At 42.5% G+C, this 25,328-nt stretch overlaps 1 protein-coding gene across 6 annotated transcripts in view; it reads left to right on the forward strand.

Moving 5' to 3' along the window:
- The window catches only part of LOC108260822 (protein tyrosine phosphatase receptor type D), a 416,825-nt gene that overhangs the window by 366,063 nt on the left and 25,434 nt on the right, over positions 1-25,328 (forward strand). For 3 of the 6 annotated variants that reach the window (XM_053677696.1, XM_053677695.1, XM_053677700.1), the window contains 14 exons: positions 232-376; positions 2,103-2,408; positions 3,439-3,632; positions 4,763-4,789; positions 5,317-5,434; positions 6,242-6,829; positions 7,227-7,327; positions 8,290-8,546; positions 9,200-9,293; positions 11,356-11,565; positions 12,963-13,123; positions 15,799-15,911; positions 18,708-18,749; positions 19,277-19,374. In XM_053677696.1, the coding sequence (XP_053533671.1) occupies positions 232-376; positions 2,103-2,408; positions 3,439-3,632; positions 4,763-4,789; positions 5,317-5,434; positions 6,242-6,829; positions 7,227-7,327; positions 8,290-8,546; positions 9,200-9,293; positions 11,356-11,565; positions 12,963-13,123; positions 15,799-15,911; positions 18,708-18,749; positions 19,277-19,374 (2,454 nt within the window). The remainder of the gene's footprint in view (positions 1-231; positions 377-2,102; positions 2,409-3,438; positions 3,633-4,762; positions 4,790-5,316; positions 5,435-6,241; positions 6,830-7,226; positions 7,328-8,289; positions 8,547-9,199; positions 9,294-11,355; positions 11,566-12,962; positions 13,124-15,798; positions 15,912-18,707; positions 18,750-19,276; positions 19,375-25,328) is intronic. The other 3 variants (XM_053677697.1, XM_053677698.1, XM_053677699.1) reach the window with 3 other exon arrangements.

Consider the following 25,328-nt stretch of genomic DNA (forward strand, 5'->3'; position numbering starts at 1 on the left):
TAGCCTTTTGGTCTCATTTAACCACGACACAGTCATAATTGTAATTCCAGTGACCACTGGTGACGTTCAGGAGTTGCATTTTTCTGTTCAATGTCTGTACCGATTGGTGCAAGTAATGTTCTTTTTCCATCTCACTTCCTCAAGATGACCATTTGTTGCTTTGTGAGCAAAGACAACCTAACAATGATGCTGTAGTCCGTGTACTCAAACGCCATGGTTTTGCTCCTGCAGAAACGTGTGAGCTTTGAACCCACCACCACCTACCTCCTGAAGGATCTGCGGCCCTTCACCACTTACACCTTCCAGCTGGCAGCCCGGAGCAGGCATGGCACCGGTGCCTACACCAATGAGATCTCAGCAGAAACGCCGCAGACACGTAGGTCCTCTCCCAAACTCCTGTCTCCCCCCTGTAAAGCAGAAGCCTTCCATTTTCCCAAGCATTCATCTAAGTTTCTGTCTGAACTCTCGAAAAGGTTAAACGCTCCAGATCAGAAGAAGGTTTTGGAAAATGGAACTGTTTAGAAAATCCCAGGCCCATATTTGATGTTTCATGAGTTAAAGTGTCCACCCAATGGGAAATCTTGTATGGGCACTGAAACTGGTCAGTGAAGTCAATAGACAAGGCCACTTGGTTCAGTACAACCCCACCTCTAGGACATGACAAAAAAAAACAAAAAACCATCCAGGAGAGTAATAAAGTGTTGAATTAGTGATGCTGTTCCATACTCTAACAGTCTGAAAGGTCTTTGTGGGAGGGGCTGATATGCTGTGCCTTGCCTATTGACGTTGTTCGTTAGCCGTAATTCTCCCCCGCGTTTGCATTTGCACTTTTTACAAATTTGACTTTTACTTGGAATTGTTCTTAGACAATAACCGAATTCGAGATCACGAAACGCCGTAGAAAGCTCAAATGCAACTTTGAACAGTTGAAGCAAAAGACAGCTTTCCGTCCAATAACAGACCTCACATTTATCATTCATTTATTTAAATTGAGTTACAGCTAAATTGTATGATTGGCACGTTTATCAAACTTTCCTAAATTGAGCTTCGGACCGTTTGATGAGCGCTCACTAAAAGCTCTGGCAGTGAAAGGAAAGAGACAGGGGAACTTCATTTTGTAAGTTTCACAGCCCCGCTTTATCTTGTAAAGACTATTTGAATACATGTGAGGTCTTTTGAAGAATGAGGTTCTTAATGAGGGTGTAGATCAGGTAAGTATCAGTCCAGCAGCCCAGTCTCTCAGATGTTGGGAAGTAAACTTGATGAGCCTGTTTCTTTGGGGAGAGTAAGAAAGAGTCTGTCTGCATGCCACAGTCTAGGACTTTAAATGCCATTCCTGTTTTCTTGGCTAAATCAGGCTTTTACCTCAAACCAACAGGCTTCGGAAAGGTTGGTGAGCAATGCAACATTTTCGATTCTGCTAGAGCTGGTGCATCAACCTTTACTTTTTTGGATTGATGGTAACTGCTTGGAGTATATAATGCCGGGTTGGGCTTTTAATAGTCATGCTTAGCTGATTTTGACAGATTTTATTTTTCAGACAAGTCAATGTAGTAAGTGTTGAATAGAAGCAGATGAGCTGGAGAATTTATTCAGTTAAATTGACATTTTAGGTATTTTAGTAATAGTGAGTTAGGAAACTAATTAGCTTTACGTGGTAGGGTCTGTGTTGTGAAGGTTTCTTTTTGCCCCTCTAGTGTCACCATGTGTATTTTATGTTTTGTGAATTTATTCTGTTGATCCTCATTAAGATGTCTTTGACATTTTTTATTTCTTTGCCATCCTTTTTTTTTTTTGTGAGACCCATTTATTGATAACCATTTATATCAAAACATTTATTTTGGTCTGTGTGATCCCATCCTCATTTTTTTTTTTTATTATCCTTTCTATGTTTCCTTTTTCTTTTATGTTTGTTTTGTCCATCACCACCACCACCACCACCACCACCACATCCATTTCAACCACAAAAACTAAACAAAACAACAACCTCTGCTACCGTAACCCCACAACCGAACCTGGAAAACGGCAAATCGATTCAACCAAACTCAAAACGACCAATCACATCAAAACTCTGATCTTTCTGGAATGGATGGACCTACCAGATCCCTCAGCCCCGCCTCAGGAAGTGACATGTTTTAGTTCCAGTTCGACCAGTATTCTGGTAAGTTGGAAGCCACCACCTGTGGAGCTCCAGAATGGGTTCATTACCAAATACACCATTCAGTACGCTGCTACAGAGGGGGAAGACACCTCGTTACAGGAGATCAAGGAAATTCTGCCAGAAAAGTCACGATACCTACTGGAAAACTTGGAAAAATGGACGGAATACCGCGTGACAGTTACCGCTCATACAGATGTTGGAGCAGGGCCGGAAAGCCTACCACAACTCATTCGTACAGAGGAGGATGGTATGTTTTGCCAAAAACGCTGTGCCTTTTTGCTAATCTGTCCCCCCCATCCCTGAATCGTTTCTCACTCCTAAATCCTGCATTTGGCAGACTATTGCCCAAGCCACCTTTAAACTCCTGATTCCTTTCCTTTCTGCTTTTGCTTAAAAGAATATGGCAATTCTTATTTTACAACTAATCCCATTAACCTGGATTATTTTGTGATGCTTCTGCTCACCGTACTGACATTTTAACAGTACCACAGCCATTTATTTTGAATTTTTTTATGGTGAATTTTTGAATAGCTTCTTTTTCTGCATCTAAAACAAGACAATTTCAACAATAACATGGCATTTTCTTTCCAAGAACCCCAGGCCTAAAGCTTCCAACAGTCCCAACTGTCTCTTTTCACACTTTTTTTGATCAGCATTTCAAAAATCATTTTTGAAATTCGAAATGTTCTTCTTTTTGAACAAAAAGCTATTTGTACTTGGCTGATCCACTTTGTTTAGTTTTTTTTTTTTTAAATATATATTTTCCAAACTTTTTCAAGCAAAAACTTAAACGGACAGTGAGGGGCAAAGAAAAACAAAGGAAGTCTTTTCTTTTTCACCAATGGCCCATGTGACATTTTTTTCTCAATTTTTTATTCATTTTTTTTTTTCAACACATTCAAGCCAAACTCTTTCTGGGGGCTTCAAAACATTGAAGAACCCTCTTTGGCTTATTTTTATATATATATTTTACCATTTTTTTACTCCATATTTTGAGTCCACTAAATTCATTTTTTGAATGTCTTGCAAAAAAAAAGAAAAAAAAAAAAAAGAGGTCACCTTTATGACCTGTTTTTGGGGTTGTCTTTTTTCCTTTTTTCCTTTTTTTTTTTTTTTTTTTTTTTTTTTTGCCAATGTTGAAATACTAGTGTCATGCAAAACTTGTTAACAGTAGATTTTTATTCACCCCGCTATGCTCATGGGAGTTGTCCGGTCAGAGGGAAAAGGGTCTGCTGTAATGTTGACCTTTTTGTTTTTTTATCCCATGATTCCTTCAGTTCCCAGTGGCCCGCCTCGTAAAGTCGAGGTGGAGGCTGTCAACTCCTCGTCTGTTAAAGTGCTGTGGCGATCGCCGGTGCTCAACAGACATCACGGGCAAATTCGCGGCTACCAGGTGCATTATGTCAGGATGCTTAATGGGGAACCAGTGGGCCATTCTGCCATCAAGGACATCTTGATTGATGATGCTCAGGTAGGCACACACCTGCATATCACACTGTCATGCGGAATTCTTTTTTTTCCCTAAACGTGACCATTTATGTCCTAATAAAACATAACACGACTTAACCCGGCTATGAGCAGGCTTGCGGAGTAACGGAATACACGTAACGGCGTTACGTAATCAGGAAAATCCGGTACCTCTAATCAGATTGCAGGTACATTTTGTATGGGAATAAAAAAACGGAAATACTATCAGGATTACATTATTTGATTTGATTTTTTTTTTACATTTAAAACCAAAGAAATGAATCTTAATCTCTTGACATAACACAATATAGACAATAAAATAAAAGCGTCCGGCCGGGATTTCTAAACGAGTCACCCTAGCCATTGTGGATGTAATACTAATGTAATGCTTAATAAAAGTATTTCAATTTCATATTGCTTTTCTCTTGACCTTATTTACATACGTGGCCTTGAGGTAATCCGAAAATAATCAGATTACGTTACTTTCATATTGTGATACTCGGATTACGTTACCGATGACATTTTCTAACTGTAACGGAATACATTTTTAAAGTAACCCTCCCGACCCTCGCCATGAGTAACCCGTGCATTCAGCAGCTCATGTTGCAGTTGGATCGTTTTCACTGTCAACACAGAAAAGACGAAATCGCGTAAGTGACGTCGTCAGTAGCCGTGCGAGGGGAATGGAAGATGGAAATTGGAATGTCCTTGTCGCTGTTAGATATATACGTTTGATAATAGACGTGACAGAACCAATATATTTTCCCATTACAATGCCTACATGATACCTACATGACTACATGGGTCTCATTTAGAAAATAGTGATGAAATCTGCCCATACTCATCCATCCAGAGGAGCTTCTGCAGGTTTTATCTGACTGAAGCAGTTTGTATCTGTCATCAGACTTCTTTATATATTAATACCATATCGTGAAACGTCATTAAGATCTAATATTTTACCCTCTGCAAAGGGAAATGCAATTTCTCTTTTTTTTTTTTTTTTCTCCTTTGTATTTGTATCTTCTCTCTGTGTATGTGCCTGTATTTAACATTACACATACCTCAGCATCTATTTCTCTCTCTCTCTCTCTCTCTCTCTCTCTCGCTCTTTTCTCGCTCAAACATCTTATCCAGTGGGAGTATGATGACTCAACTGAATATGTAAGTACATATAAGAGTGTCTGAAAGTGAATCATATTAATTCCGACACCTCTTTACATTCTTTATATATTACCATCTTTGAGACAAAGGCTAGCTGAAAGGTGTGTAAAAGCACAGACGGTTATTGTAAAGGCTGTGTTTCGGCTGATTTGCATTCACCGCATGTTCCGAACAAACTAATACGGTGCGGTTAGGGAATCTTTGATCAGTTCGGTTAATGTAGTCCATTCTACATGCATCGGGCAGTATGAACCGATCATTCAAGGAAATTATATATATATATATATATATATATATATAGTCGAAGTCCAAGTCATGGCAGTACATATTGGTTTCTGTATTAGCATGCATGGTATTTCTAGTACAGTATACAGTATAGAACGTTCCTATTCTGTGTGTTTAAATGCTTATTGTATTCCTGAATTGTCCATGATTGCGTACTGTAGCCCTATTATTCCAATCCACACAATTTCATTAGGAGTTTAAGTCTGGGTTTTTTTTTCTTTCTTTCTTTCTTTTGTCTGCAGGAAATGGTCTTGACAGATTTGCAGGCAGAGACCACTTATTCAGTTACAGTGGCTGCCTACACGACAAAAGGTGATGGAGCTCGCAGTAAGCCCAAAGTGGTCACAACCATGGGTGCAGGTAGGAGTTTAAATGAGTTACCCTGTAAAACGGTTTCACATCATGCAACTGCAGCATACAAATACGCCCAAGAGACCGTTTCCCTTTGCGGCTTTTAAGAGCGAACAGCGGCAATCGCCCCGTTCGATTATGGCAGCAGTTGTAATTGTGCTTATTTATCGAATTTGACCTTAAAATGCCTCACAGTGATGAATGAAACAATAGCGGAACTTTGTGTCCGAATCGAATTGTCTTTGTGAATGTATTATTATTTTTTTATTTGTTTATCTATGTATCCGAATGAGCACATGTAAGGTGTGTTTTATTCTGAATTCAGCTGACTTTGTTACAGCATCCTTAGGAATGCACGCCGAAAAGTGACCTAAAGCTAGCTACATAAGCACGTTTGTTGCATTAACTAGTTAAATTCAACCACAGAATGACTTCTAACAATTCACGACCACAAGCCGTGAGCACTTCACTTACATTTGTAAATGTATTCCTAGATTTGATCGACAGTTTGGTGCTCCATGCTTATCAAAACGTTCCTAGGAATTTTTACTTAGTACGGTAAGCAACATTCTGGGATTGCCTACATAGAGAAGGGTGCTTTCGAAGATGTTGCCTTCAAAATCTCAACGAGCAGTGTTTCTGACTGGGATAGTCCTTATATTGTTAGTGCACAGATGTTAGCCAGACAGGCCGCCTACCTAGAAAGCGGCCGTCTGATTGTAACGCGCTGACAGGACCTCGATACTACGTGTATATGTGATACGACGCGCATATTTGATTCGTTCTTCATTCACCTTCTGTTTTATTTTCCACCAGTTCCAGAGAAGCCTCGCCTGATGGTCAGTCCCACTAACATGGGCACAGCTTTGCTCCAATGGCACCCTCCTTCAAATACACATGGGCCACTCCAGGGCTACCGGCTCCGCTTTGGACGCAAAGATATCGAGCCGCTGACGGTCATCGAGTTTCCCGAGCGGGAGAACCACTACACCACTAAAGAAATTCACAAGGGGGCGTCCTATATTTTCCGCCTCTCGGCTCGCAACAAGGTGGGCTTTGGTGAGGAAACGACTAAAGAGATCACAACCCCCGAGGACACACCCTCTGGTTTCCCACAAGGCATCGTGGCCGAGAGCGCCACCACGACTACCATTCAGGTCACCTGGCAGCCCGTGCTACTCGCAGAGCGCAATGGTGTCATTATCAAATACGCCCTTCAATACAAAGACATCAACAGTCCCAGGAGTCCGTCTGAGCTTTTTATCACTGCCCCCGAGTCCACCGTAAGCCTGGATGGTCTTAGAGCCGACACTACTTACGATATCAAAATGTGTGCCTTCACCAGCAAGGGCCCTGGGCCTTATAGCCCTAGCATCCAGTTCAGAACTCAACCACTCGATCAAGGTAGGAGGACCAAACCAACCCTTCCAACACTCCCCGAATCAACCTCTGACCAACCAGGTTCTTCTCCCAACCCTGCTCAACTTTTTACCCCCTAATCCTCAAGCGAGCAGTGGATTTCTCAAGAAGAGTGCAGATAGTTTCCGGGGCTATCCTCTGTCTTAAATTCCTTGTGTAAAATAAGATATAGGTCAGGAAGGGTAGAAATCTGTGAGCCAGTGGCTGCTGCTGAGTAAATAAAAGGTAAGGTGAAAGTACTTGTCTAGTCCTGTGTAGAAGGAAGAAGTGTTAAACAAGGTAAGGTTGTAGTGTGTGGCCACTCCTCTGAAAGTCACAGGCAGAACAGAACCGTTTGTGCTGGCCATGTTTGTCTAAATCATCTACTCCACCTTTCTTTTAGCAGTGTTTGCAAAAAATTTTCATGTGAAAGCTGCCATGAAGACCTCAGTGCTGCTTACCTGGGAGATTCCAGACAACTACAATCCTGCCCAACCATTCACCGTAAGAGATTTCTAGAAAATGCTCCTTTGGCTGCACCCTAGTGCATTGAAAAGTGTTACACTATATCTGTTTGTTTTCTGTTTTGTTTTCATTTATAAAGCACGATTAAAACAACCGAACGTTGACCAGTGTGCTGTACAACCAGAAAGAATCGAAATGATCAACCAATAATGGAAATCCAACCAATGGTGGAAATGTACGGAACGCGTAAAAAATAAACGAGAGCCTCGTTCTACGTTAATCAGTTGAACCGAACGCCGACGCGAGTCGATTTGGTTTAAAAGATCCCGGAGAAGATGCTAATCGTAAGTGTAGCTGGAAGTTATTCCAACGCCTAGGAGCCGCCACCGCAAGTGCCCGATCACCATTCAGTTTTAATCTGGTCCTAGGAACATCTAAAATCATCTGACTTGATGACCTTAGAGTCCTCGGTGGTTTATGTATATGAAGAAGATGCTCTAAATATCTAAATATATGGCCAAACCAAAAGTTTGGCTGTGGGGATTTGTCCATTGAGCCACGAGTGCATTAGTTGGGTCAGGCACTGATGGTGTACAGTCGGCGTTCCAGTTCAGCCCAGTGGGTTTGAGGTCAGGGATCTGTGGAGGACACTCAAGATCTTCCACTCTAACCTTGACAAAACATGTCTTAATGGACCTCGCTTTGTGCACAGGGGCATTGACATGCTGGAACAGATTCCAGCCTGTTAGTTCAAGTGAAAAGAAATCTTAATGCTACAGCATATAAAGACCTCCTATACCATTATGTGCTTTCATCCTTGTGGCAACAGTTTGGGGAAGAACCACACAATGACCACACATGGCTGTAAGGGTCAGGCATCCACATACTTTTGACCACTTTGTGTATTAACCAATTAGTACCCTTGATTGTCTAGGCATTGAAAGGTTTAAAAGGTTGGCTAGGTTCCCGGTCTGAGAGGTGTGTGGTCTTTGTCGCTGTAGATTCTGTACGATAATGGCCAGAGCGTCGAAGTGGACGGGAAACTGACCCAGAAGTTGATCACAAATCTGCAGCCAGAGACGCAATACTCTTTCCTCCTGACCAACCGGGGGAACAGCGCTGGCGGTCTGCAGCACCGCGTCTCCACCATGACCGCCCCAGACATCCTGCGCACCAAGCCTTACTTAATCGGCAAGACCAACTCAGACGGCATGGTCACTGTGGAACTGCCCTCCGTGCACACCACTGAGAAAGTCAAGTGAGTTCTGCGTCTTCTTCATATGATCTTGTCTCTTCTGTCTTTCTTTGATCCCGCCATTGTTTTGTCATTTCTCTGCCAAGGCCTAAGCTAATTAATCAGCTATTAGCTTTGATCACGGCACCGTTCTGGCTTCCTGGCTAGCTCTAGCGTTGTTGCAGCCAGCCCACTCGTTCTACCCTTGGTGTAGCGTTTATCTTCCTCCCTGTCCTCTTCTTGGGGAAACCCCACTCATCTCCGCCAGACAGCTGCTAGATCCAGAGCCAGAGACGCCCCTCTTTATCCTTCTAAAGTGCTAGCCAAGGTTTATCGACACGGTAACAGCTACAAAATTAGACTGTGTTTATTTGCTAACAACAAGTTCAGGATTTTTATTTGCACGTTCAGTCTTTTATTGAGCGAGTTTAATCCAGTGTCGTTCGAAGACGAATGGGAAAAGGCTTATTCGTATCGATTAGCTAATCTTGAACAGTGGTGTGCTTCTCTAAAGCAAGCCCTCGATTCCTTCATGACTAAACTCGTTTGCTTGCCGCAAACGAACGAATGGATGAACACCTTCAAAAGGAGGTTTTTTGTTGTTTTTGTTTTTTAGAGAGAGAACTTTGATGCAAATGTTTATGCTATATATCATGGTTACGCTTTCCTCTCTGTAGGGGATACTACATTGTGGTGGTCCCTCTGAAGAAACAGCGCCCTGGGAAATTTAGCAAACCATGGGACAGCCCAGACGAGATGAACCTGGAGGAGGTAGGAATGATATCACCTTCCGTTTTCTCATTTATGATTTTTTTTTTTTTTTTTTTTAAATCTTTTTCATCGAAACTTCAGGCACATTGTATTTCCAAATAATGTCTCTTCCCCCCCCTGCCTTTAGTTTTTCATCAAAACAAGTTAGCGCAATGCTGAAACATCAGAGCGCTGAGATGTGAGACATTGATGACGGTATGGAAAGTAGCTCCACTCGGGATGCAGAAAAGCGACAGAGACAAAGAGAGAGTTCGGCGCTCTTAGCCCAGTCATTCCATCTTTCCGCCTCTGCTGCCCACATTGTGGAGAAGAGCAAGCAGGTCCACATTCATATGCAAATGGATCCTGATAGGCTAATGGGCACAGCGCGAGCGCTAACACCGTAATGTGTTACCTCTTCTTTTGAAGTGCAGACGCTCATGATTAAGAGAGGGAGCGAAAGAGAGAATAAAAGAGAGGCAGTGACGGGGGAAGTTTTATTGACATGTTGCACCCACCGTGGCGTATTATTTTGGGCATGAATAAATATGTGTACTCTGCATTGACATACCGACGAAGCCTTAAGGCATGATGGGACTTGTGCAAAATAACGTATCATTTGTGTGTGCACATTTTTTTTTCTTTTTATTATTTCTATCATAAAGTAAGGGGGAAAAAAAAAAACGCACATTTTAACATTTCATTTTAACAGGTTGTTGTTGTTGTTGTTTTGATGGAGTTTCAGTTGTGTATACAGTGCACTACATAGGTTCTTCTATCGTTATTTATCCTGTGTCGTGGGCGTATAGCGAACAGGAAACCGTTTGGGATAGACTGTGTAGAAGATGTGGATTTAAGCATCGATTTTGTAGTCGAAAAGTATACCGATTTTGTACGAAACGTATCCGTTATATGACTAGGTCGCAGTTGTGTGCGTCCATGCCGGTTAACGTGTTAAGCTACGAACGAGAAGCGACTCACCTTTCAAGGGCATGTTCACACACACTCACAATTTTATCCCTCTGTCAATATTTGCGCTCAGAAATAGTTCGAAAGTTGGCCCAAGGGCAGGGGGATTGAGCGCGTTGTGACGGGTCAGGCGGGGAAGATTGAAGACATTATCACACTGTCCGTGTGCCTTAGAGCTAAAGCCTGTACACACACACACACGAATGCACATACACGCGTGCGCGCTCACGCACACACACTCTATTCATTTTTGTTTCTTTGTTGTCTCACATAACCTCTTTTTATCTCAGTCCTAGCTTCTCCAATATAAGTGTTCAAGTGTAAAAGGTCAGTCTCCAGTCAGGAGTCAGGTTCAATGTAATGTATGGCCATAAAAATAGTAAGGAAGGAAGGAAATCACAAAGAAAATGAAGGAGAAGAAAAAAGTAAAAGTAAGTATAAGTAAGTCAGATTGGTATTGTTTTTTTTCCGATGATGATTCCTGCCCATGTCCGTGAAGCTCCGCCCCCAGGATCTTAGGTGGCCCATAGAATAGTGTCTATAAATAATTTTCCAGCTAAGTAAGGAATACAAACAAAAAATCGCACTATTGCACCTTTAAGAAAGACAAAAGAAATGTAGAGAAAGAAAGAAGTAAAGAACTCGAGTCTGTTTTTCCTGTTTGCCTCCAGCATCTTGTCATGCCGTTAGAGCATGGAAAATGTCGTGCTCATTCTGTGCTCATTTGACCAATCGGTGTCGTCAAGTACGGTGAGCTCCGCCCCCATAGTTCCTGGTCCAGAGAAAAGTATTTACTCTGGTAGATAATAAACACATCTCTGGTCCGTCGTGGGTGGAAAAGCACCTAAAGTTTACGAGTTCTTTAAAAAGTTCCCGGGTCGGAGAAAAAAAAGGGTTCTCGTATCGGAGAAAAGCCGTTATTGAACCATAAGCTGCTCATGTTTCTGCTTGGATTGGATTTTTTTTTCTCTCTCTCACTTTGGATAAAAGTGTCTACAGACGAAGAAATATAAATGCAGATCATTCATGAATGTGTTTATGAATATGTTTGTGTTGGTTTTATCAGCTCTTTTTTTTCTTCTTTTTTTTATCTCCTTCTCTCTTCTATGGTTAGCTTCTGAGGGAGATAAACCGGACGAGTGGAGGTGTGCGTTTCCGAAGACAGGCCGAAGCTAAACCCTACATCGCCGCGTTCTTCAAAGAGCTGCCTACTGAGTTCACCCTCGGAGACAACAAGATGTACGGAGACTTCGAGAACAAGCAGCTGCTCAACGGACATGAATACATCTTCTTTGTTCTGGCCGTGCTGGAGATATCCGAAAATGTGAGGGTTTTTCTTCCATATCCGCCTCCATCTTCATGCTTTTTTTTTCTTTTTTCTTTTTTTTTTTTCTTCCCCGACTGGCAGCGGAAATTGACTGATAAACTCCTTCGTCATGCGTTCGCTCTCTGTTTCCGGGGGAATTTCAGCTTTTGGCTCAGCTGAGTCGAAGAAATTGGTTTTGTGTGTGTTAAGATTTGCATGTCTCACTCAGATGAGAGAATCCGTAGAGGCTGTGTGTGCGTGTGTGTGTGTGCGCATGCTTAGGGAGGGGCGTGTTTGTATCTTTGTGGGGACCAAATGTCCCCACAAGGATAGGAATATCTGACAGTTTTGACCTACGAGGAAAAGCTTTGGTTAATGTAATTTAAAATCATGATAAGCTTTTCAAAAGGTTTTCTTTTGGTAATTGAGGTTAAGGTTAGGGTTTGATTTGGGTGTAGGCATTTAGCATTATTTAACTGCATTAATAATTATGTCAATAGAAGGTCCTCACAAGGATAGTAAGACGAACATGTGTTTGTGTGTGTGTGTGTGTGTGTGTGTGTGAGAATTAAACTTGGCAGGCAGGCATTGGAGGCCCCAGAGGACTGTCAGTCTCAGGAATGCCTAGATAACTGCCTTCTCTTTAATAGCACCAGATACACGGGACGCCTTATCTACTCGGCTGCAGTATGTGTGAAAGAATGAGCGAGCGAGCGAGCGAGAGAGAGAGAGAGAGAGAGAGAGAGAATGAACTCTCTCAAACCCACAGAATTTGTATTTGATGAGCAGTATTTTTAATTCAGCCTTGTACTGCCTTCGCTGGTGCTGCAGTTAGCGTTAGTAAAGGGGTGATAAAGTAAAGAGAGCGAGAGAGACAGAGTGAGAAATAAAGACTAAGATAGCATTTTGTTCACTTTTTAAATTAAAAAAAAAAAAAAAAAAAACTTTTTTCCATTCATCTCCATATTTTTTTTTTTTTTTTTTTTTTTTAGTTCAAATTGAAGAATAATGTTAAGTCATTCAGCTCACCCACGATGAAGTCGACTTGTGTGACGTTTCATTGGAATGTTTTATGAGATGTAAATTGTTTGAATTTTCCTGACGTTTCTATTTAGCGGCTTGAGCCGAGACGGATAAATTAACTTCCAGTTGTGTGTATTATACAAACCACTGAGTACTCAACACAGCATGTGAATCCATTTAGGTTTGATTCATTAATTAATCACATTAGTTATGTGTCTGGTTTTATTTACAAACAAGATGTGGTAGAGATTTTGTATATATATATATATATATATATATATATATATATATATATATATATATATATATATATATATATGTAAATCAAATTTGGTCTTTCACTTCTTCTGATTGGTTCTAAGTCATAACCTCATGTGTCTGTCGTCCTTTAGACCATGTACGCCACAAGCCCGTACTCCGACCCGGTGGTTTCGGCCGATATTGACCCCCAGCCTATCATCGATGAAGAGGAAGGCCTAATCTGGGTAGTGGGGCCTGTCCTGGCTGTAGTCTTCATCATCTGCATAGTCATCGCTATTTTGCTGTACAAGAGGTGAGCCCGAACCAGAGATTCAGGTTTGTGTGCATCATACACGTGCGGAATAATCAGTGCGAAATTCACAAAACGACATCATTTACCATCGAACACAAACATTTTCCAATAAACACCAACATTATCCATTAAACAGTGTCGGATGAGCGGTGTTTTTGTGGTTTCTATAGTAGCAAAATAAATACTAATCACCACTCTGTCACTGATTATTTTCCTATAGTAGCACTCGCTCAAGTGATTTATCCCTTGCTTAAACAAACCCACTTCAGTATACAGAAATGGGAAATGGATTTTAAAGCTCTAGGCCTTGTGTTCAACGGTATGATCCATTGCTTTTCAGGGTTTTCAATGGCTTGGCCTTGAGGCCTGACTGTAAATTTATCCAGCCATTAAAGAGGCCACCTATGACATCAGGATCCTGAATATACAGTGCATTTTGGTGTGTGTGTGTGTGTGTGTACTTGTGGCAGATTTAAACACCAACAGTAGAGTCGATGTCATCAACCTTAGACATCCCACATAGCGCACAAACGACTCATACTGTCGCTGTTATTCTTTATGAGATTATCTACCGCTCAGCACAAAAGAGCAAAGTTAATCATTTCCTTCGGCGTACGAGTCGAGCGGCGTGCATACCGATGCTAATCTCAGAAAGCTACAAAACGCCGCCACAAAAAGAGACTGTTTCACCTCAATCATTGTAAACAATGGGTTTTCCTAGATGCTTCCCGTTTTCTCATTTCTCCTTCCGTGAAAGAGGTGAAAAGGGAAAAAAGAAAAAAAAAAAAAAGGCATCCATGCATTCGCAAGACGCACGTCGCCATGAATACAAAGCAGCTCCCGAGCAGTGGATCCACCTGCTCACAAAATTGCAGTGTTCAGAAATACAGACTGCTACTCTAGATAGCATAATTGAGCGGCGCATCTGTAAAGAAGAACGAGGCTGAGAAACAGAACGCATCGTTTCTATTTTAGTGCCGACGTTGCGCCGACGAGGGAAAAGAAAGAAGCTCTGAAAGGACAGTGTTGGGAAATGTCAGCTTTAGACCGAGCGTAAAAAAAAAAAAAGAAAAGAAAGACCGTGGCTTGTAGCATAAACAGGAAACGGTGCTGAAGAAACTCACATTTATCTTAAGGACACCTGCTACTCATAATCTAAACCCAATTTTCTCTTTTCTCTGTGCTTCCTCTGGAGCAGCAAACCTGACAGGTAAGACGGAGAGGAACGACGGAGTTGTATATAAACTGTAGGAATAATCCGCAGTGTTTATAAGACTACGCATCTACTGTCATATAGACTGCTTTTTTTTGTTTTGTTGGCGTATGGTTGAGTTATGACGCTTTATGACTACCATAAGTCAGCCTGGGAAGTGTTAGAACTCATCGCACGTCAACAAAGAGGAAATCGTGACGGTCGACGCCCGTTGGCATGTCCGTATATGTTTACACGGGTTATTATTAGTAGTTATTTGTCAGTGAAGAGCTTATGGAGGTGTTATGTAGCCTTATGAACACTGCCCTTCAGTCAAATGTTACCAAATAACCCTTGGATATAAATCCATGCTCCGGTGGTTCTTGATTCCATTACTAGAAATCCTACGCATTATAAATGGTCGTGTCTTCCGTACTCTAGCACACCGCTTCAAGCGGTCAAACAGTTCTAGTTTCTAAATAAATCAGCCGTTGTTGTAGTAAGCGCACCGACCAGATAGGGGTTAAATACATACAATACAGTCTGCTTTTTCACGGATTTATCTCTGAAAAGATAACACATTCCTTTTTTTTTTTTTTTATAGATTAGGTAGAAAATAGCTTTCCAAGCTAAGCTAGGATCAAAATGGCATTTAAATTGAAATTTAACTTGGCTTTGTGTGCACTGGCACGGTGTCCCACTTGCGGGATGCATGGAGACACCATCTGAAGCACCTTCTCCACTTGATTCGACTCGATTTGCAGTACATCACAAAGTCAATATGTCTTTCGAAGCACTATTGTCCATAGCTCTGGTAGGGAACGTTGCTGCTTTGGTCCGAGCTTTTCTGCTCGGACCCCATTTGAGCAATTTGTAGAGTATAGTTGTCAAAGGATGTTTGTAGCCATGTTTGCTGTAATCAACAGCTCTTTTAAAGAAGCACCAATGTACACTTGTAGTTACATATTGGCAATAAAAAAAAAAAATATATATATATATCTACTGTATAGGTTTGCCTAATACACTCATAGTAGCAGTGCCATACATATTCTCAAGGTAGAATGGTAGACCCCCAAAACAATGTCGGAGTATTGCTGGTCTGGTGGTTCCATTGATTCTGATTGATGGATCCATTGATTCTGATTGATGGATAGGAGATGCTGAGACACTTCAAGACCAGCCAAATTTCATTGACCAAAATGTCCAGAGTAAGGAAGGTCCAAATAGCAAAATCAAGCATTTTTGGCTGCAAAAATCACAACAACCAAAAAAAAAAACCCCTGCGAAATCCTGTACGGACTGATAAGAGAGCTAGCCATTGACCATGAAGAACAAACAGTATGCTACATTCACTTAACCTATCCAGAGGACGGTATCTGGAAAATATTCGATCTCAGACGGTTTTTGAAAACGATTGAAAATGAAAATAATGCCTGTGTTATTTTGGATGTTTGCTACAGTACCATTTCCCGTGTTGTTTTAGGAAACGAGCTGAGTCAGAGGCTCGGAAAGGCAGTTTACCCAACAGTAAGGAAATACCGTCCCATCATCCCACCGATCCAGTGGAGCTACGGCGTCTCAACTTCCAAACTCCCGGTAAGAACAGTGACACCTCCTCATCCTCATCCTCACCAGCCATCACCTCCATTTAAATCAGGGGTCTGTTCTGTTTATATCCTATCCGGCTTGTTTTGTCCTCCTCCGGTGATCTCGTCACAGTAATCGGGTCAGTTTGAGTCCAACTCCGTCTCGTTCGTCAGGGTCTGGCTTCATGTTGGACGTTCACTCTTGGAAAAATGTTCTCCCTAACAAGCCTTAAGCGTTCTTCGTTCAGATCGGCGTTGTGGGAGAGACGTACGTGGGACGCTACAGCAGAGGCTTTCCCATGTGTAACGCTTCAATTGTGAACCGTCCAAAAATGTTTTGAGGGACATTTTAAGGGTCAGATCATCTGCTTTGGGAGTAGATGGTCAGAATTTCATCAGAATTATGATCTCCCTGTCCACACATTTATAGTTTGAAATAATGTTTCCAATTGGATCTGATGGATCTCCTGGCTTTTTGGGTTAAAATAGTGTTTCAGTTGGGCTGATTACTTTTCAGAAGTGCTGAGTAGCTTATCACGCCCTCTAGAAAAGTATCAGGTACTACGAATACAGTGTTCAGGGGCCAAGCACTGTAACACCATTGATGTGTGTGAAGTCCTTAATAGTAAAAGTTCTAGTCGGTATATGTTGGGAATGCCCATGTGTGTGCTGAAGTGTGTGTATGGTGGGAATGCATTCCTAATTGCACTAACAAGAGCTCTCGAGGTGTCTGTTTAGCTGCGGAGGCAGCCGATGTACCATAACTTGTGTTACGGATGATTGGAGTCACTTGATGGACTCGTAGGATGGCTGACTCGTCAAAACAGAAGGTCGACAGCGCTTCCACATTCAACCACTGTACAAGTTTAACGATTAAATATTGTAAGCATCACCACAGATGACCTCTGTGGTGAAGAACCACCTGAAACCAATGACTGTACCTTGGTACCTTGGCTCATCGTGTTGAAAATCTTGTCGCCCTTTCAAAAGGAAGCGTGTATTTATGGCAGCGCAAATAACCAATCAGACTCCGACCTTCAAGATTCTAAAGTTTATGGCCAGATAAGTGTGCAAAAAAAAAAAAACCAACAACAACGATCCCCCTGACATGATTAAATTCCAGATTAGATAGCGGCTTGGTAACCTTGACAGTCGAAGAGGTCTATGTTTAGACTTAAATTAGTCAAGAACGATGGAATTATGACTGGGCGGGTATCATAACTTGATATCAAATGCTTCTCTAGCTACTTGGTCTAACTATATTTATCATCGGGCGGAAAATAACGAACGGCAAAGGGCAACAAATGAAAGATCTTAGCACTGCTGCATTATATAGTCAGACATTAGCGAAGTTAAGATCTCCTTTCCGGGTTTTTCCGGCTAATCGTGAGATTTCTAATTATAAGTTTCTTTTTTTTTCAAGAATATCAGATCTGACCTTTTGTGAAATATGAATTAACGCAAGCCGTTGTGTTTGCGAGGAATGGAGCGAAAGAAATAGAGAGGGAATGAGAGAGAGAGAGAGAAGGGGGTTGGGGGACGTGGAAGTCGATGAGCTGTGAACATAACTGTTCCCCCTTAACCTTGGCTGACAAGGTGAGAGCCACTAAGACCCAAACCATCCAGCCAGAAAGGTCTACGAGAGGAAGTGAACGCGGGGGACGACGACGGGCATGTTCCTGTAGATCTGTTCTACAAGAAAATCAAAAAGAAAAACTTTCCCTACAAGCTGTTTGGTGTTTTAGACCATTATCTGGTCTTGTTTGTTATTCAGACTTATGAAACAACTCATTTAGAAAGGTTCACCATCCTGCCCTGGTTCTTCAAGTGTGCCCAAACATCCACTTCTCTTCCAGTGAAAACACACTGTTGGAACTCTTTCGAAGGCCACTACATTAGTCTGACACGTCCTCCTCCTCCTCCCCCCCCCCCTTTAAATTCTTCATTTGCACAATGTGCTCGCTCTGTCCATCTCCCATTTTCATCTTAAGGGTGCTCGATGTCAGCACAGTTGCACTCGGCAAGTGCCAGTTCCATTGTCGTCGTGCCTGGAAATGGATCTTGAGTGGCGCTAAATGGGCACTCTTGGATGCTTTTTCCATTAGCTAATGCCTACTTCTGTCATCCACTCGGATGAAAGAACCATTCCCGCTGCATCCACACACTCATCCTTCTCTCTCTTTTTCTCTCTCCCTTTTAGTGAATCTCTATCTCTCACTTGCACGCCATCTGCTGTTATGCAAACTGGTTATTAAAGCCTTGCTTCCACCGTCTCCCCAACACCCCCAACACACACCCCTCCCACTTTTCCCATCATCCATCTAGGCATACCCCCCCCTTCTTCCACTCTTCACTCTTACAACCCTGACCCAGTCACTCGTACGCAATTTCATCGTACGAATCTCCCACAAGTCTGAAACGATCTGCAGTCAGTCGTCGGCCTAAACAGCCTCAAGTGTTAAGGTCGTCCGCTCTATTTTTCTCTCAGTGTGAAAAAAAGGGCCTCACAATTTCGTCCTCCAGTCTCTCGGATACCTGTTTACTTCTGCTGCTGTTTTTTTGTGATCGATGTCGTATGTTCAGTTGCTCATTTTTCCCCCCTGCACGCTAGTGTTCGTCAGCTACTAGCATGTAACACCTTGTGTTTTTACTAACAAAATCGAGGAGTAGGTAAACGTCTCGTTGACGGCATACGAGTCTGCATTGTTTGTACAGCTTGGTGTTTAATCTTAGGATGTGTGATCACCACATTTGCTTTAACCTTCAGCGACATTTGATTTACGCCGCGCCCCCCTTTCCTCCGCAGGTTCCGGTGCCTCCGGTTACCCCAGTAACCTCCATCTGTCAAGTTAGTTGGTCTCGTTTATACACACGCCATTGTATTTCTTCCTCATTAATTCCTCATCGTCTTCCTTTTTTTCTTCCATTTCAATCATTCAGACTTCCATCGAGGCTTCCCACCATCTAACCCATAATGCTTTACTTGGAGCTCCATGTCACTTGCTCAAAAGCCGAACATCCAGCGCTTATGTCGTTTATTTTTGTTGTTGTTGTTGTTGTTGTTATTCTTGTTTACATTATTTATTCATCTCCTTCTGCCACGCTAACTACCGACGCCGCTTGCGTGCGAATAACATTCTTCTTTCACCTCAGGAATGCCCAGTTGGAGTTCTCCATCAGCTTCTGTCTCCATCATCTGAGAGCATGCTAAACGCTTTGAGTGATTCTTCTAACAATACTCATATTCTCCATCTCTTATGACACACCTTTTCTCTCGAATGAATTTTTTCTGATTACGGATAACATTCGGGGGGTTGGGGGGAGGGGGTTTCTCTTCATGCTAACGCCGTATTGCCGGATTTCGTGTATCTGCAGGTATGGCGAGCCACCCTCCGATTCCCATCATGGACCTGGCCGACCACCTGGAGAGACTCAAAGCCAATGACAACCTGAAGTTCTCACAGGAATATGAGGTAGAACCCCAAACCGTCACACCAATCTCAAGTTTAATGCCAATGAGCTGTGCTTTCATATCTCACACGCTTATTAATGTCAGACCGCTGATCTTGAATCCATGTTCATATAGGTAAATAATCTAAATAATAAAGACCATGTTAAAATGGTTCAAGAAGAGTCTGGTGAGCTTTCATCATTTCTCACCTTAAACCAAGAGATATTTGTTTGTTGGACATCTTCGAGTAAGACCGCTGATTAGTGATATATATACAGTCCCATTCACGACTGAGCTTAATCGGGCCTGAAATTTTGAACACAAACATTCTGTCTGAGCCTGAGCCCAACCACAGCACCACGGTTTCGGATCCGAAACCAAGTCGGATTTGATTAGCACCAGAAAGCCAAGGCGAACTTAATGACTCGTTACCTCGTAGCAACAACGACGGTCATTACCAGGTCATCAGTAAAACTTTCAATGACTCACAATCAAATTTCTCTACGCCGTCATGGAAAACGAAGTCCGAACGAATCGTTTTTTAATGGCGTCGTGGTGTTCTTTTTTTTTTTTTTTTTTACGGATAAAACGCCCTCAAACGACATCCGGGAAAAAGGTTTTCCGTCTTAATCGACCGGACACAAGAAAGCGGAATGTGAAATTTGAATGTGAAGTCGAGAAATGATTTCCAAACATTACGTGAGAAGTTACAAAACAAGTCATTCAATATTTAAAAAAAAAAAGAAACAACCAAAAAAAAAAAAAAAACCCCAGATGTATTAACCGGTCCGTGTGTGTGTGATCGTGAGTAGGGAATGTTGATTTCGGGAACTTGGCCTAGCACTGATTGCTTCTAGGTTTTTGTGAAACTATACAGCACACTTATTACTCTAACATGACCCTTCAGTTAGGTCCGGGTCCAAACTTTAGAATGTTTGCGCACACACACACACACACACACACACACACACACACATAAGTCCTCCAGACTTTCCTAGAGACAAAGTGAAACATTTGTTGTCACATTTAAAGCTACTTTCCCCTTAATAAAGCTGCTGAGCTGAGACCGGAGCAGAGTTAGAAAGGTCAAGCAAGACAGAGAAAGGGTAATCCTGTTATCTCTGGATGGAAAAGAGGTGAAGATCTGTTTAGGGCCATTAGAATCGTACAGCGTACTGCCAGAGCACACCGATTCGAGTGTGTGATGTCATTTCTCGGCTGATGGAAGCCGGGCTCTGATTGGATTCGAGCGACAGAAGGCTGGGGGAGAAATCCTATTCGTCACAATGTTATTTTTTTTATTTATCCATCATCACCGGTGGGTCGAATTGTATGAGAAGCCTCAGGGTTTCATTGATCGACGGAGTGTTATTAAACGGAGCAGGAGAGCGATGACGGAAGAAGCCGGTCCCGCGTGCGGCCGAAACCTGGAGAGCCAAGTGCGACTTCAGTGCGCTTTTTTCGAGTCCGTTTCAATTTATTCATATAGCGGTTGTTGTCAAAGCAGCTTTGCAGGAATCCAGGTTCGGACCTTTTAAACAACAAGTTGAAGGTCACGCTATAGGAACGTTAAGCTGGGCCTAAGCTACCACTGTAACAGAAATAGAGATCACTCCAGAATGTCTTATCTTATTCAAGGACGATGGGTTATCACAGACATGAGCATACACTGAGGCGCTAGTTTTTCAGGTGTTCATAATAATAACTTAGTCTATAGAAGGAGAAAAACAAAAAAAAAAGGCCTCAGTATCTCCAGTCTGGAGAGAATCAGCAGGTTTCGTCATCACACCACGCGAAGGAGACGACAGACATATCGCATCTATTAGGCGTCTAATCACATCACCGGTTACCTAACACAACAGAATTCTTGTTCGTTTTTGTCATAACAAATCAAACATGTTTAAGACATGAGCCCTCCATATGTTCTGGAGCAAGATTGCATAGTTTGTCATCATAGGATCGTATTGTTTACTCTCTGACACACTCTTGATTCAACATTTGCCTCAGAGGCTAAACATTTAGCTAAAATATATATACAAGGCCTTGTGTAAGTACCCCCCTCTCCTAACACACACACACACACACACACACTTAAACTTCTCAACTGCGTTTAGCAGAAACCCAGCGCTTGCTTATCATCCTGAGAATGCCATCCTCGGTGTGAAGCACGGTGGTGGGAGCATTGTGTTGTGGAAAGGGCGTGCTTTTCATTAGCAAGGACTGAAAGTGGTCAGGGTTGAGGGAACGACGGGTGGAGTCGAATCCAGGGCGGTCCTCGAAGGAAGACCGATTCAGTCTGCGAGAGATTCGAGATCGGAGAAGAGGTTCCGCCTTCCGACAACAATTCAGCGGCGCCGAGCATACCGCCAAAGCTACGTCGAGGGGTTCAAAACTAAGAAGCCGAACGTTCGCCGAGCCTGATGTGAGAATCTGTAGCGAGACTTTGTGTGGCAAGAGCTTGAGCAATTTTGCCAGAAAAACAAAACATCAGGATCCAGATGTAAAGCTGGAAAACATACTCCGGAAAACTTGTAGCTGTAATTGCAGCCGAACCAAGACCGCCCCATGGAGCGTGAATATTTAAGCATTGTGTACTTGGACTAGCTACTAGGTGGATTAGGTAAGGTTAGTCTTTTTCTTTTTCTTTTTCAAGCTCAAGTCTCTAACGATTCGGTGGGTCCGACATTTGAGCGATTCCCGTCCAATGCTCACGAAGCTCCGCCCCCAGGATCTACAGTGACCCGTATAGCGTAGCGTCTATAAAACGACTGACGGGAAGCATCCAAACACACGCAGGTATTCCGGACTGGAAGTCACACGGTTTTCTCAGCGACTTAATACAATACTTTTGCTAGAACCACAGCTTAATCCGTTATTGTTGTTTTTTTTTTAATTCACGTCCTACCCGTCTGACAGGTTATTCGTAGTAAGTAAGGAATTTTAAAAAATGATATTTTGTGTATCTCACAAAAGTGAGTACACCGCTCGCATTTTTGGGAATATTCGATTATATCTTTTCGTGTGAGTCTTCGGTGTTGTCGCATGAAAAGATATCATCGAATATGTACAAGAACGTGAGCTCACTTTTGTGAGATACTGTATATATTTTTTAAATTAAAATAGAGTACCCGTAGCTTCAGGGAGAAACCCTAAAAGAGTGACGAAGGGAAGCCGTTGTTTTCTGGTTACTCGGTAGCGGACCGAAAATGTGAGATTAAGAGAAGTAGTCATCTCACGTAGAGTGACGTCAGAGATTAGAGATCAGGGATTAATCATGAGAGCCTAGAAGGTACAAAGTGCTGAATGTGAATAGTCTGGGAAAACTGTGTGTGTGTGTGTGTGTGTGTGTACTCATGATGCCACTGCTGTGCTTTTGCATGCATGTATGATGCCTGGCATGGCCCTGGCATTGTTTATTTGTGGCTTTGTGTGTGTGTGAGAGTGAGCGTAGCACTGCAGGTTGCGTTTCTGCCACCGCCGCCTCCAGCTGATGAGGTCAGCCTCTGGCTCAGTGCCAGGCTGCCCCTGCCATTACTGCAGCTTAACTACATCGAATTGTAATTCCCAGCCACTTTTTTTTCCTCCCCCCTTGCAGCTTCACGGAAAGTCATTTCGAGAGCACAATGAAACGAGGCCGCGTTTCATTATGAGCAACGTTGCGACCTGCTGTTTCAACATATTCAGATGAAATGCCGTGGCTTAGCCGAAGATTCGTTCTCTCTCACAACGCGCCGTGGCTCAGCGACGTGACCCACGCTGATAGAAAAATGCCACCACTCCGATATCCCCCCCCCCCCCCCCACACACACACACACACACCAAGCTGCATTTGCTCGGTATGAAGAATCCTCAGCGGCTAAGTCGACACGGTTCACACTTACACCGCTGATATTTACCCTGTCATATCCTCTGCGTTCTTTTAATGCACGGTACATAATCTGAATATCACGTATAAAAACGTATCCATGGCGTGAACACGTGACTCGCGCTTACGTGGCCCGTTCTCGTTCGCTCGGTGCTCTTCTGTAAAACTGTCGTTTGAAACTCGCCAACCTGGAGAGGAGTTCACCAGCCATATCTTTTTTTCATTTTGGATCAGACCCCGAGGAGAGCGAATCGTTTCATTATTAAAATAAATGGAGTGAAATAGTGGAGCGCCGGTTAAACCGGCTCAGGAAGCTCATCCTCTGAGATCGGCTCTTCGGCGGGATGCTAACCGAATCTCGGCCGTTCTCAGAAGCACACGCACGTCTGTTTATCTTAGTAAATCTGTTCAAACTATTTTTGCGGGAAGAAAAAAAAAAAAAAAAAATCCTGTAGCAGAGCGTTCAATGTAAGAAGAAGAAAAAAAATTCAATATAAAATTTCTATTACTTCCTTACATTAAACTCAATTCCACGACATTAATTCCACTGCAATCAGAAAGAAGTCCTATTAATAAGAAGGGAACTTTCAAACCTGGACACGTCCTTATATCCGATTTTTAATAAAGGGAACATTGTGTATGTTGTATTTTTATTTTGTTTTTTTTTTTCCTCGTGAAACTATGTCTTTAACCTCGGCGCTAGCATCTCCCTAGAGTACAGAAGGAAGTAAACATCGCCGTTGAAACCCTACTAAAGAAATGAAGCTGTGCGTGTTCTCTCACGCTCTGATGTAACGTTTAACACAAAGTTGCCTCTAAGTACCGTTTGGGGGCTTGTTAGAGTTTGTAAAAGCTTTTCTATTGCCAGAAACAAGATCTCTGTAGTTTTACTCCTCAGAAAATCAAACCGTTGTTGCCGTAACCCCATGAGTCAGACTTCTAACGGGGCACTTACGATGATTGAAGAGAGGCGCACAACAAAACCGAGGGTTTTATTCGAAACTCTTACCGACCCGGGAACATTTAAAGCGGACTTGTGTTAATAACGAGGAACGCAGGCGAAGAACGGTTTATTAGCTTGCAAATTAATCCGCGATGATTGCCTTAGAACGGTACGTCCTGTACGTAGCCAGAGAAAGGCTGTAATCACGGATGAGTTAAATACCTCCTTGTTTTTTTTTGTTTTTGTTTTTTTTTTTAATGCGCAAAGTTTTCCGCCCGTGTCGCGGACGGTGACGCAAATAAAAATCACGTGTTCTACAGGAAGTCGAAGGCACGGGATGATGGAGAGGAGGTGAAGCTAGATGAGGATATTCCAGGATGGGGAAACAGGCTGTAACTATACACTTGACATTTCTGAATCCTTATTTTCAGCCACTCGCGTCACTCATGTTGATGTCTGACGCTACTTACTCCCGAATGCTAGAGCCCGGCCCGTGTGGCAGGAAACTATTTTAAGACGTTTGTCAGCGATGCAGGGTGTCTATCATGAATATTTCCATTTAGGCTGAGACCGAGAGCTTAAAAATGAGCTTGCTGGCGAACAAGGCTGAGTATCTGTATCCTCGCGGTATAATTGGTCGAAAAACATGTACGATTTTCAAAACGTTTTATACCCAATTTTCTCTCTCTCATAACAGCCTTCAGAAACTTGTCTATCGTTGGACATCTTCCAGGGAAAGAAGGCTGTAATGTGCTTTTCAGAGTCGTTAGTACATTATTTAACTTGTGTTTAACTAGTAAGCTTTAGAAATGATATGTAGATATTAGCATTTTTAATTCAAGCAAATGCTGTATGACTCGTTGCTTTGAACTTATGGAAAAATTAAGAAAACGAAGATGGTGAATTCACAGTACAGTGACAATCTTTTCTTGACATATCCCAGCTTGTTAGGGGTTGGCTAGTAGTGGTTAGAGCGCAGGGTCAGCCATGATATGGCGCCCCTGGAGCAGAGGGGGTTAAGAGCCTTGTTCAAGAGCCCAACGGTGGCATCTCGGTGATACTGGGGTTTGAACCCCTCCATCTTCTGATCACAATCCCAGAGCCTTAAGCATTGAGACTCCACTGCCCCATAAATGACATTTCCAATCATTAAGCAGGATAGTTACGC

This window comes from Ictalurus punctatus, chromosome 29, assembly GCF_001660625.3.
Source record: "Ictalurus punctatus breed USDA103 chromosome 29, Coco_2.0, whole genome shotgun sequence".
Lineage (NCBI taxonomy): Eukaryota > Metazoa > Chordata > Actinopteri > Siluriformes > Ictaluridae > Ictalurus > Ictalurus punctatus.